Source organism: Gymnoscopelus microlampas, assembly GCF_963454915.1.
Source record: "Gymnoscopelus microlampas genome assembly, chromosome: 11".
Taxonomy (NCBI): Eukaryota; Metazoa; Chordata; class Actinopteri; order Myctophiformes; family Myctophidae; genus Gymnoscopelus; species Gymnoscopelus microlampas.
Window position 1 is genome coordinate 38,969,093 of NC_139948.1, and position 12,793 is coordinate 38,981,885.

A 12,793-nucleotide genomic window follows, 5' to 3' on the forward strand; every position below is an offset into this window, starting at 1 on the left:
ATATGTGGCATAGAGGGGCAGATTGTAAATCCACAGAGGAAACATCCGTGGGCTACCATTGGTTCAGCGATGTGTGCGGTCACCCTGCGGCCCCTCCTCCTCCACCAATGTGCAGTATTGAGAGCCCTGACGTCACAACAATTGGAGCGATGGGCACTGCACTGTGGTTGGTTAGGGTACACCTAGGGCCCAGGTAGAACCCAGTTAAAGCCTGCATGGGCAAACCCAGTTAGGACCCGCCTTGGTCCCACATAAACATGGCTAGTTGGGGCCCACCTAAGGGCCAGGTAGAAGCTACTTATAGCCTGCATGGGCATCGCAGTTGGGACTGAAGTGGATGCCGCTGACATGGGGTCCATATGGTTTAGCCCACCTTGAAACCATATGGGAACTACGCTGGCATGCTGGCTGTAATGCAAACGCTGCATCATACCTGCAGTGTGTAGTTTGATGTTGTGTGTGTAGCAGATATACCTGCAGTGTGTAGATCAATGTCCATAGGAAAGTCAATGCCCAGCAGTGTTTTTTTTCCCCAGCAGAGTTTCTAGTGTCTCTGTGTCTCTCTGGAAGAGGTTGCACATGAACTCTGCAGCCGCACTGAGGCGCTCCAACACAAACACTCTGACATTAAGCTGCTTCACACAACAAACATGAGCACCACGCTGCTGTTTGTCCAAAAGACACAATATGTCCTCTCCCACCGACGTCATGTGTTCATTTATCGACAGCCGTACAGACTCCTTTTGACACATTTTACGTCGTTTATCCAGCTCTCACTGACTCTCCACATCGGGCTGTTATTTTGCTGCGATCAAGTCAACGATGTGAGAGATTAGCTATCACAGACGGACGGACAGGGGGTGAAACATAGTGTTGCGCCATGCCTTTCGGGCTGGCGGAGACAATAAAAAACCGAAAGTAAAGGAAATTGCCATTTCTGCAACAGAAGTAGTCAATAAACTATGCTATGAAAACATGGGCCACATTGGCAAAGAATGTAAGAAAGAGGCAATCATGTAGAAAATAGCCGATCTCCAAGCTTACAAAGCCTCTCAACGTGAGGCGTTTCGAGCTTGTAGATCGGCTATTTTCACAATATTTACTTGTGGAACGGAGTCAAACAGAATGGGGGGGTCCCAGATCAAGTACGTGTATTTGGGGGGGGGGGGGGGGGGGGGGGGGGCGGCGTGAAAGGGTTGATAAACACTGCTCTAATCAGAGCGAAATTATCTGAAATTACTACATGACCATAATGCAGCCTAACATGCGTTGCACGGGGCGGTCCTGCCATTACGTTAGTTACTGTAGTTGCTGTGGAGCTACATAGTTCTCCAGAAGACACACACAAACATACACCATCTACAATGGACGAACTGAGCAGCAATATAGACATTCACCACACGAACGTGCATTGTTGACAAAGTGATTGCACAGCCGCTGCAGGCATGACAACCAGGTTAGCGTTAGCGACATGGCAGCTATCACAGCGCCCTGTCCGTCGTGCTGCAACTGCCTGTGATGGCTACAGCAGTAACAGCAAGCTGTCTGCGATGCCATTGTCTGGAGACTGCTCTTAGCGTGACACGACCAATGAGAGTGAGCGCTGTAGTTGTTGCTAAGATACGGTGGCGTCTCTGCCCCATAGCTTGTAGATCTCTCACACATGATTGGCGTAGGCTGCGTTGCCAGGTCTGACTTTGTGTCTAAGCAATGGTCGGCTTATTTTTGCGCGCCTTTGGGCTCGTTTGCATTGTGCGCATGGCAGCGCTTGTTTAGCGTACGTCAGCGCGACGTGGCAACGGACGTGGCAACGTGAAAGGTGATTGGCTGGTGAAAAGAAACACCCGACGTTACACCAGAAATGGTGCCTGGAGAAAATGGTGACCAAAAAAAAAGTTTGGGAAAAAACCCCCGCAGCGGCTGCGTGCTGTTGTGGTGATGAGGTCGTGCGCACGGTAAACGGTACGAAGCTGGCTCCCCTTCCGTTTTGTCCGACATTTGGTGAGTAGAATTAATTATGTTGCGCGGTGGAGAAGGTGTAGTTAGCAGTGAGATGTCCCCTACGCGAGGCGTAAATTCAGCGCGGCCGCCGTGGCGAGTCAGTTGCCGACATGTGGTCTGGCGGTGCGTTGTTTAGTCGATAACAGAGCTGTGGGGTGTCGCACCTAGGGTGCGGAAGTCGCTCGCCATTTATATAGTTAGATAGAAAGAAGGACTCTTTAGCTAGGCCAGGGGTTTTCAACAGGTGGACCGTGAAGGTATTGCATGTGGTCCCTGACGATGCATTTAATAATGTGGGAAAGTGAAGATTTCTTATTTATTTTCTTCCACGGAACAGTGGACTAAATTACTTGGTGACCTATGATGACGCGTCAATGTTAAGCTACTGGGAAGTCGGAGGTCATGAAATTCCACAGAAAGGGAAATTCTCAAGAAGGGGAAGTGTACTCGATTGCCTGAATGAGGAAATGTGCCCATATAATCGCATGTGTCACCCTGCTCACTCATACATAAGAAACAAATCAGTATATCAGTTAACATGAGTTTAATGGAAGGTTGGATAAAGTAAATGAATGGAATAAGGGTAACCGTGCATGGGGTTAGGAATAGATCAGTGTTTCTCAACCTTTTTTTGAGCTCTGGACCACTCACATTTCAGTTAAATAATGCCTGGGCTTCATGTAATTGGTTGCACATAATATCGTGTAACGAATGAAATCAAGCCCTTAACAGTTACATTTTTATATCTTATCTCAGATACCATGTGTAAATATGTAGATAACTTGTTTGGGTTTTTCGTTCTCTTGTTTGATATCCTTTCCCCCTTGCCCCCCCCCACCCTTTCTTTTTATGGAAATAACAATATGATGGGAACTATGCAGGAAAACTAATTTCACCCACTTTTTTTAAACTTCTGTAAACCTGTGATGTGACAATAAAGCTGATTCTGATTCTGATTCTGAACAGTCATTATTTAATTTCAAGCTTTTTTTCCCACACCACGCCTATTCATTCTTTCTTACATTTGATGGAAATATTATTTTTAACACATTTTAATACATTTAACAAAAAGTATTTTATTTATTTATTTACATTTTAAAACATTTCCCCATGGACCACCTGCAGGCCTAATTATGCCATGGATCACTAGTAGTCTTGTGGACCATTGCTTGAGAATCAGTGGGATGTATACAGTATAGACATGGGATGCATAGCAAGTGTTACCAAAGCACTAATCTTAGTCTTAAGCACATATCCCCACCCAACACAACACTGGTCCCCAGGTTGATTCTTAGTCAGGGTAGTGGTCCCTGGTTCCCAATCAGTTGAAAACCCCTGGGCTTGGCAACAAAGGAAGACATTTCTGTGGGTTGGTAACTACTATACTGAAAAGGAAATCTGTCTGAGGGTGTTTTGCACTGTCTCTCTCACATTATGTTGTAGTTACCAACTACAAGGAAGGCTATACTGCCTTGTTTTGTCCATTTTGGTGGAGTGACCTTTATAAGCCCTCATGCGCAATTGTTCCGAAGGCTATTTTATGAACAGTATTGTAAAAAAAAAACAAAAAAAAAACAATGATGTTATTGTGTGAAAAAAATCATCTAAGCTTTAAAACGAAGGTTGAATATATAGGCTATATATTTCCTTGAAGTTAATTCATATTTTTCTAACCTCCCAAAGCCTTGCTAGTGTTTGTTTGCAGTGGTGGACAGTTACGTAAATGTACTTAAGTACTGTATTTACAATTTTAAGGTACTTTTACTTTACTGGGGTTTCCAATTTTGTATACTTTTACTTTTACTCCACTACATCTCAGAGTCAAGTATTGTACTTTTTACTCCACTACAATTATTAGAAAACTAACTTACTAGTTACTTTGTAGATTTGGATTATTATTACAAAACATACATTAACCACTCTTCAGCCCTATTTAAACTTTGGCTATTTGAAAATAGCCGATCTACAAGCTCACTAACGCCTTGCATGGCAATGCATTGTGAACTTGTAGATCCTCTATTTTCAATGGGACATTCTGCATAATGGTTTTACTTTTGGTACTTTAAGTATATTTTGATGCCAATACTTTTGTACTTTTATAGAAGTACATTTTTAATTCTGGACTTTTACTTGTTGTAACAGAGTATTTCTACATTATAGTATTGATACTTTTACTTAAATAAAACGTGTGAGTACTTTTACCACCTGTTTGTTTGTTTGTTTGTTTGTTTGTTTGTTTGTATCGTTGAGTTTCACGGGTTGATTTGTCCACGGGGAGCACCATTGTCTATCCCCAGTGCGCATCTTCGGTGTCCCCAATCCCCATGGATACCGACGACGCGCTCTGCAACCAACTATCTGTGGACGCGCTTGTTGTGGTGGAGCTGGAGCAGCAGCAGCGGTGGCGGTGGTGGAGCTAGTCAGCCTTTCAGACGGTCGGACGGTCAGTAGCCGCTACGCTACATGGCTGGATGAAGATGACCGGACGGAATGGGACCATTAAGTCAGTACCATGAATGACAGGTACCACAAAGCGGCCCGGGATGGCTACCTGGACCTGCTCAGAGAGGCGACGCGGAGAGATCTGAACGCGCTGGACGAGGATGGAATGACACCGACGCTATGGGCCGCCTACCACGGCAACCTGGAGGCTCTGCGGCTGATCGTTGGCAGGGGGTGGGTACAAGTACGACTTGATGAGGTCTATAATTAAAATAATCATGCAATGAATGCGCGAACGGGAAGTAGCAAGGCTTTAACGTGGGTGTGAATATATATTTTTTTATTTAGTGCAATCAGAAACGTCGCCTATGCTATTTGTAACGATACACCACAGTCAATGTAGGTCACCCTTTCCCAAGGTGATGATGTGTCACACTCACACAGTGTCAGTGAGTTCGCAGTTGGCGTCAAATGTGTCTGTCTTACGTGACGGGCGTGACAAGAACACAGACAGACACAACATTACTGACATTTGGTGCCAGGGTCAGTGAGGTGGCGAAATGGGGAGTGTCCCTCAAAATTGTGCTTAGGGTATGTATGGTGGTGGATTATGCAACCTGTGGTTGAAAAAGTACTCACATTTTTTTTTACTTTAGTAAAAGTATCAATACTGCAATGTAGATATACTCTGTAAGTGGAAGTCCCGTATTCAAAATGTTCTTGAGTAAAAGTACAAAAGTATTGCCATCAATCAAAATACTTAAAGTACCAAAAGTATTCATTGTGCAGAATGTCCCATTTCACAAGTTTTCAAATGTCTAAAATGTGTAAAAGTCTTTTGAAAATAGCAGATCTACAAGCTTTGTTTTTCAAGTAAGCATACGTACTGTAAGTATGGAAAGTTAAGGGGAGGTTGGGAACCCTCAAAAGCCATTTCATCTATTTTCTGGCTGACCTGGTTTGCCTGCCAGCCAGAAAAATGGACCTCATTATGAATAGGCTTAATTGAGTAAAGCTTTTGGAGTGACTCATTATAACAGTGTTGCCCTGTGTGTGTGTGTGTGTGTGTGTGTGTGTGTGTGTGTGTGTGTGTGTGTGTGGGTGGGTGTGCGGGTGTGCGTGCAATGTGCATGCAACCATGCCATTGTGTTGTTATCGCACACAGAAGTTCAGAACATATTCTTCCACAGTGCCATGAATGCAGCAGATGTAGGCCTACAGTAGCCTATACATACAGTATACGCAGTGGTGGAAGAAGTAGCCTACTCAAAAAGCCTACTCTTTTTGCAAGTAAAAGGCCGGTTTTCAAAATTTTACTTGAGTAAAAGTTCAAAGGAATTGCATGAAATATATACTTGAAGTACTAAATAAAAGTACAAACATTTGTCAAAATTAGACAACTTTCCAAAATAACATATCTATAAACCTCACAATGCATCATGCATTGTGAGCTTGTAGATCGTCTATTTTCAAATAGCCAAAATAGGGCTTAAGTGGTTTTGTATTAATAAACGAAATCTGCAAAGTACGTAGTAACTAAAGCTGTCAAATAAGTGTAGTGGAGTAACAAGTACAACATTTGCTTCTGAGATATAGTGGAGTAGAGGTATATACGTAAAGCATAAAAAATTGAAATACGTAAAGTTAAGGAAGAAATACGGAAAGTAAAAGTACCTCAAAGTTGTACTTAAGTACAGACTAAATTTACTTTGTTACTTTCCACCACTGCCTATAGGTTGTTGAGATGTCTGTTGTGCATCAGTGGCCTGTGTTTACTTTAAGACCCTCATTTCCCACGAAATAAAAGTAAATAAAGCATCAAATACAAGGACACAGTATTCTTTTTGCGTAAATCTTGAACTGTCCCTCCGTAAATAAAGCCTGACTGGCATGTGGTGCTAACTGTAAACATTAATAGATCATGTCATAATGTTTCAGGGGCCAACCCCAGGGAAATAATGACAAGACAAGTTTAAGGCCACATGAGAACTTGTTGGAGACAACATATACAATGCTGCACTTGGCAGATATATTGCATCACATATAGAACGGAAACATCAGTCTGTCAAAGGAATTACAAATGAAACAACAGAATGTTATTGGAGAGGCATGCGTGCAGAGCAGAGCTACTGTGTACTGTTCTCAGTGACATTTATGATATAGATAAAGCCCCACTATATAAATGATGTCACCTGATGAAGGCAAGTAAACTAAACACTTAACTGTCACTGTGTGTCCAGCACCAGCAATGAACTGGATGTGCGCAACCTATATTGTTCCCAACTAGATAAAGCCATAGGAGTCATGAACTTGTGGTAAAAAGTGTTGAGTATGAGTTTACTATGCGATGTAGTTTAAAAAGAAAAGGAAATTGAAACATAACTTTAAAGTTTATGCTAAGTAAGCTTCTGTTATGCACATGCACCCGAGCGTCCCTATTCTGGGTGCGAACATTGGGTGAAAATAGCAGATCTACAAGCTCACAACACGTCGCAACATGATGCGTTGTGAGCTTGTCGAGCTTCCATTTTTGGCAAAGAGATTTGTTGTAGAGGGGAAAAGAAGCGGACCAATTTTAGAGCCCTAGGACCCTGATCAATTTATTAAAATAATTTAAAAAAGGTTTATGGAGTTTAAGGGTGATTTTGAACTTATAATGTTTCGATTTAATTTAAGTATTTTAAACCTTCATGTGATTTGATTTTAGTTTATCCTCTGCATTTAACCCATCCTCAGGAGCACTGAGCAGCCAGGGACCAATTACAGCATGTCTATTGGTGTGACAGGACACCGAATTCACAACACAAACACCGGGACATCATGCAAACCCCCCCTCCCCCTCCCAGTGGTGCCACCGTGGCGCCACTGTGTCTTATTGATAGTGTTATCCCGTTGATTCACAGCCATAAATGCTGATAATTGCTGATAATTGTTATTTACAAAGTGCTCATATTTCACAGATTGAACACACAGAATGACTCGTACAGCACACTGTATAATCCATCACCATAGCAAACTTTCATAATATTTCTCTGGGCCAAAAGGTACATGGTTTATGCTTGCATGTAGATGATACATGATACACAGAGCATTAATTGGGTATTAGTGTGATGGAACTTAAGTATTTGGTGCTTGGTGCTTGGTACTTGGTGAGAGAACAAAGCCTTACTACTAAATGCTGTTTAGTATATTTATTTCATACAACGGCAACATGACAACAATTAGAAGTATAGAAAATGTATCTGAATTGAGTGTTCAGTATATCCACCTCCCTCAAGGGGATTATGAGACTGATGACAGTCTGAAAGTTGTTGAAGGCTAAATACAGACTTCTGATAAGCTACAATGGATGCAAATGTAACCAAATGGGCCCGATTGTAGTGTTTTGGCTACCGGCCCAGTGCAGGCCAAAGGTCCCAACTTCCAAGGGTTGAAATCAGGGTCGGCAGGTGAGAGGGTGCTAATCGTTGCTCTGGTGGGGCTAGCATGGCACACGTTCCCTGTGAAAACCCCACAGTGTTATCCATTAATAATATATCATGGGCTTCTGTAATGGCTTCACCTGAAGCCCATAAAATATTGAATAGTCTCTACACGGCTCCATTGGAGTACTGATGCTATGTAGGTATATGACACGTTCATCTTCTGCTCATAAATTTAGAAGCAGAAATACAGATGATTTCTGAAAGGAAAAAAAATTATAGGCCTATAAACTTTGCTAACTTTTGCTTTCCTAATGATAAGCTGCAATAATGTTACACATTATCCAACAAATAATATATATATCATATTCATTGCATAACCTGTTATATAATACTTTATAACCTCTACATTTTAAACTGTAGCCTACAATTTACAGTTGCAGTAGACACTGTAAATCAGTGGAATAGCATTATTCCACAATTCTAATGCAATGTGGAACAGTAGGCTAATTACAACAATTTGGAAGCAAAGAAACTCTAGGCTTGCATAGATAATCTCATATTCTGTCACAGAAATGTGAAAATGATCCACACCCTTCTCTCCTTAATACCAGCTACATACAGTGTGCTATGACATTACTGGGAATTCATCATGACATCACCACTTATGTACGGTTCGGTTGTGCTTCTGAGTCATGCCTAATTTATGCGCTGTTGTACAGTACGTCGGTGTCGCGCACCGGCAATAGCTGATCTACAAGCTCACAATGCGTCGTGATGCGACGCGGTGTGAGCTTGTAGATCAGCTATGTTTTGGCACGTGACACCGGTGTACGACCAAGTATAACCACCACTGAAAATGGATACAGGTAGTGTAGTTGGCAGAGCTGACAATCCTGTGGTCATATTACAGGCCAGCAGCAACACTAAAAGAGGTAACCCTTAGGTCATGGGCTGTTGGCCAACAGTGAATGTGAATAAATGTATGTGGGATCCAAATAACAACAGTTAACAATAATGCCCATTGTAAGGTATGATTCAACTAGCCATTCTGTCCATCAGCAGTTCTGTGCCATTTAGAGTGATTTGTGCCTTCTGACTTCTGTATTTTCCTGATGCATGAAAGCAATTTAGTGATTACGGTACTGTTACTGATTTGTTTCTTATTAATCAAGCTGGGAATAAAACAATGGGTGATGTGTGATGCTATATTTATCTAGATAGAGGACACAAATACTGTAATCCCTATAGTGGCTCATGTTGCACCGAGCTAACACTTAGCCTTTGGAACGGGTATCACTGGAGTAAGTGTCTAACTGTCTATGGATCAATGATTTGTGATGGGTTTGCCTTTCACACAGTCTGAAACAAGATTCAAATATGTGCTTAATTTACATGTATTCTACATTTGTTGTATGACTATTAAATAAGTCTGCAGACATGGTTTCTCTCTCCCCCCCTCCCTTCAGAATCAAAAAATGTTGTTTGACCTCTGCTTCCTTATGTCACACAGAGGGAGCCCTGACAAGTGTGACATATGGGGGAACACACCACTCCACCTGGCTGCTGCCAATGGACATCAGAACTGCCTGTCCTTCCTGGTGTCTTTCGGTGCCAACATATGGTGCCTGGACAACGACTACCACACGCCGTTGGACATGGCCGCCACCAAGAACCACATGGACTGCGTCCGCTACCTGGACAACATTGCGGCAAAGCAGAGCGCCCTGAACCCCAAGCTCATCAGCAAGCTGAAGGACCGGGCGTTCCGCGAAGCCGAGCGGCGAATCAAAGAGTGTGTCAAGCTGCAGAGGAAGCACCAAAAGCGCATGGAGCGCCAGTTCCACAAGGAGACGACCGAGGCCTCCGTATCGGACGCCATGAGCTACTCCAGCTACACCAGCAGCTCTGTGAGCCGCAAGCTGCAGCATCTCAATGCCGCCACGATGAACGTGCCATATTCTCAGGTCAGTATTATTGCTGGAATCCACCTCTCTTTAAAATTGTAAAACTTTCATTTTTATGCCTCCGCCAGCTGACAGCCGTGTCCACAGGCATAATGTTTTTGGGTTGTCCGTATGTACGTCTGTTCATTCCAACCTTGTCAAAGCAATGTCTCAGGGACGCCTTCAGGCAATTTCATGACATTTGGCACAAATGTCCACTTAGCCTCTAGGGTAGTCTCGCATAGCCAGACACTATTCCACAATCTCAGAATATTTGAGAATTGTGGGAGGCAACAGTCTGGCCACGCAAGACTACCTCAAGGATGAACTGATTAGCAATAAGTGGTCAAAGGTAATGGTCACTTTGACCTAATATAACACGTTTAACACGTTTCAACAGGGCCTATTTTGGGCATGTCGTTATAGGCGACATTTTTTTTAACATTTAAAAAATGTCTGGACTGAAGGATGAACTGATTAGCAGTAGTAGGTGGTAAATGGTCAGAGGTCCAGGTTACTTTGAACTAACATTTTCAAAAATAGCTTAAACTGCAGATCTACAAGCTCATGTGTGGCATCGCGACACTTTGTGAGCTTGTAGATCGTCTATTTCTGCTATTCGTCATACGACATAGTATTTATGGCTTAAGTGGTTATATTTCTTTGAAGTCTTCATTACATACTATGATGAGTCTGGACAGACACGCATGTAAACGGCAACTGGATGGCAGAGGCATACAGCCACAATGCAGTATTTGTAGTTCCACATCCAGTCATTTTGCTCGTGACTCATTGCTGTGTCGTTCCTCTCGTGTCAGACTCTTCATGCCACAAACAGGGGGAAGACCAAGATACAGAAGAAGCTGGAAAAGAGGAAGCAAGGTGGCGCTGGCGACGGAACGTTTAAGATCTATGAAGACGGAAGGAAGAGTGTGCGCTCGCTCTCTGGCCTCCAGCTGGGCAACGACGTCATGTTCCTAAAGCAAGGCACTTATGTCAACCCGAAGGACGGCCGCGGCCGCCGGAACGTCCGCGACATGTTCTCCAGGGACAACGACGACGCCATATCCCGTGCCATGAGCGAGCCAGACCTCCACGGACCCACGGATGTGGAATACTCTGAGATCAGCACCGACTCAGGCCATGACTCTTTGTTCAACCGGCCGGGTCTGGGCACCATGGTTTTTCGGAGGAACTATGTGAGCGGAGGGTTGTTTGGAATTGGTTCCAAGAATGGATCCAGTGTGGTGGACACGGATCAGCCCGGCGGTAACGTGCGATTACGCAGCAGGCTACAGCACCTCCCTAGCATGGATGAAGACAGCATCGGCAGCGCACACAGCCTGCAGGAGAGGAACGTGCAGGAGTTGCCCTGGGACGAGGTGGACCTGGGGCTGGATGGGGATGACGAACCCGAGACAAGCCCCTTGGAGGTCTTCCTTGCCACCCAGAGCATGACGGAGTTCCTCTCCATCTTCAGAAGGGAGAAGATAGACCTCGAGGCTTTGCTACTGTGCTCAGACGAGGATCTCAAGAGCATCCACATCCCCCTAGGACCCAGGAAGAAGATTCTGGACGCCTGTCAAAGACGTCTGGAGACTCTTGAGGACCCAGACTGCATAGAAGATACAGAACTGTGAGTTATAATGATTTTTAATTATAATTTTCTGAAAGAAAAAAAAACAACATGAAGAGAAATGTTCTCTTAAAAAAGACACAGTTGGTACTCTATTGCCTAATTTATGCTACAAGCCTACAACGTGTCCACGATGTGTTGTCAGCTTGTAGATTGTCTATTTTGGTATAAATCAGGCTTATCTCTGCCGTAAAACAAGATTTTGAAGGTACATGGTACATGTAAAACTGCATATACGTACATTCATATGGTGACTCTTTAATATCCTTCTATTCTCACAAACCTCTTACCTGTCCTTTACTCTACAGATGATGTTAGTTGATGGTCCTGCTGGGCGCTTATCACTACCTTGCTGTGGAGCGAATGTAATGGACACCTCCATGACTTGCTGTATACCTTCCCTGGTAATGCTGTGGTAAGCCAGGGAGAAAGGATGTTCTTAATGGAAACCAGAAGAAGCCTGAGCTAAATTCTTTGCAGGATTCTTGTCCTCCTAGAATAGACTAGGCTAGTTAGACTCGTTGTACTGTATTGTCTCAATCGTAGCATCATAGAATTTAGGGTGCACTGCACTGCTCTGCATGAATGCATGCATGCATGAATGAATGAACTGAATGCATATTGTGAGAGTTCAATGTAGCGGTGCAGGGTATATGTATGCCATGTGGCGTAATTAACATAGATTTTGGGGTCTGTGTCCCTTTAAACATTTGCCCCTGTGGGGTACCACCCCTTGTGCCTGTGTTCCTTGTGCCAGTGCATTTGCTAAAATTTGTTTAGTTTTTTAAAATAATTTATTGATACATTGTTTAACAATGAGCTCAACAATTGCTTCTGTCAAACATTCTAGGAAATAGCTTTGACCTGGCATTCTACCAATATCCATTTATTTTGACTTCTACTCTGTACATGTTTACATACAGTAAGCCAGGTCAAAGGAAGCTTGGCTCGCTGTCAAACTTGGCCAATTTTATGTAGAGACACTGAGAAAATGTCTTGAATTCTCTTTGGGTGAATGTACAGTACTTACAATGTGAAATATATAGTTTTACAATACATGAAATATGGCATGTGAAAGTTCTGTATTGTGCCTGTCCAGTTCATACCCAATAGGGTTTTATATGACATTTTTCAATGTCACCTTGTGTCACTCTTTGCCTTATCAATGTGTCAGTTTAGATGATAATCACAAGTTATATTTGAAAAAGTAAAATGCTAAATAAAGAATATTTTCAAAGTGAACCTTTTGCTTAATGCATTTTAAATCAAATGCTGTATTTTATTAGAATAATACTTAATTTTATGGAAAAGGACGTTTCTCGTCCCTAAAGTAACCAAATGTGCCT

The 12,793-nt window shown here is 43.0% G+C and overlaps 1 protein-coding gene across 1 annotated transcript; it reads left to right on the forward strand.

Moving 5' to 3' along the window:
• Positions 1 to 4,410: 4,410 nt before the first annotated feature.
• On the forward strand, positions 4,411 to 12,541 carry ush1ga (Usher syndrome 1Ga (autosomal recessive)). Its single transcript, XM_084071396.1, has 4 exons — positions 4,411 to 4,677; positions 9,379 to 9,832; positions 10,630 to 11,447; positions 11,756 to 12,541. The coding sequence occupies exons 1-4, from the start codon at positions 4,514 to 4,516 to the stop codon at positions 11,757 to 11,759; spliced, it is 1,440 nt and encodes a 479-aa protein (XP_083927522.1). The 5' UTR covers positions 4,411 to 4,513; the 3' UTR covers positions 11,760 to 12,541.
• Positions 12,542 to 12,793: the final 252 nt, after the last annotated feature.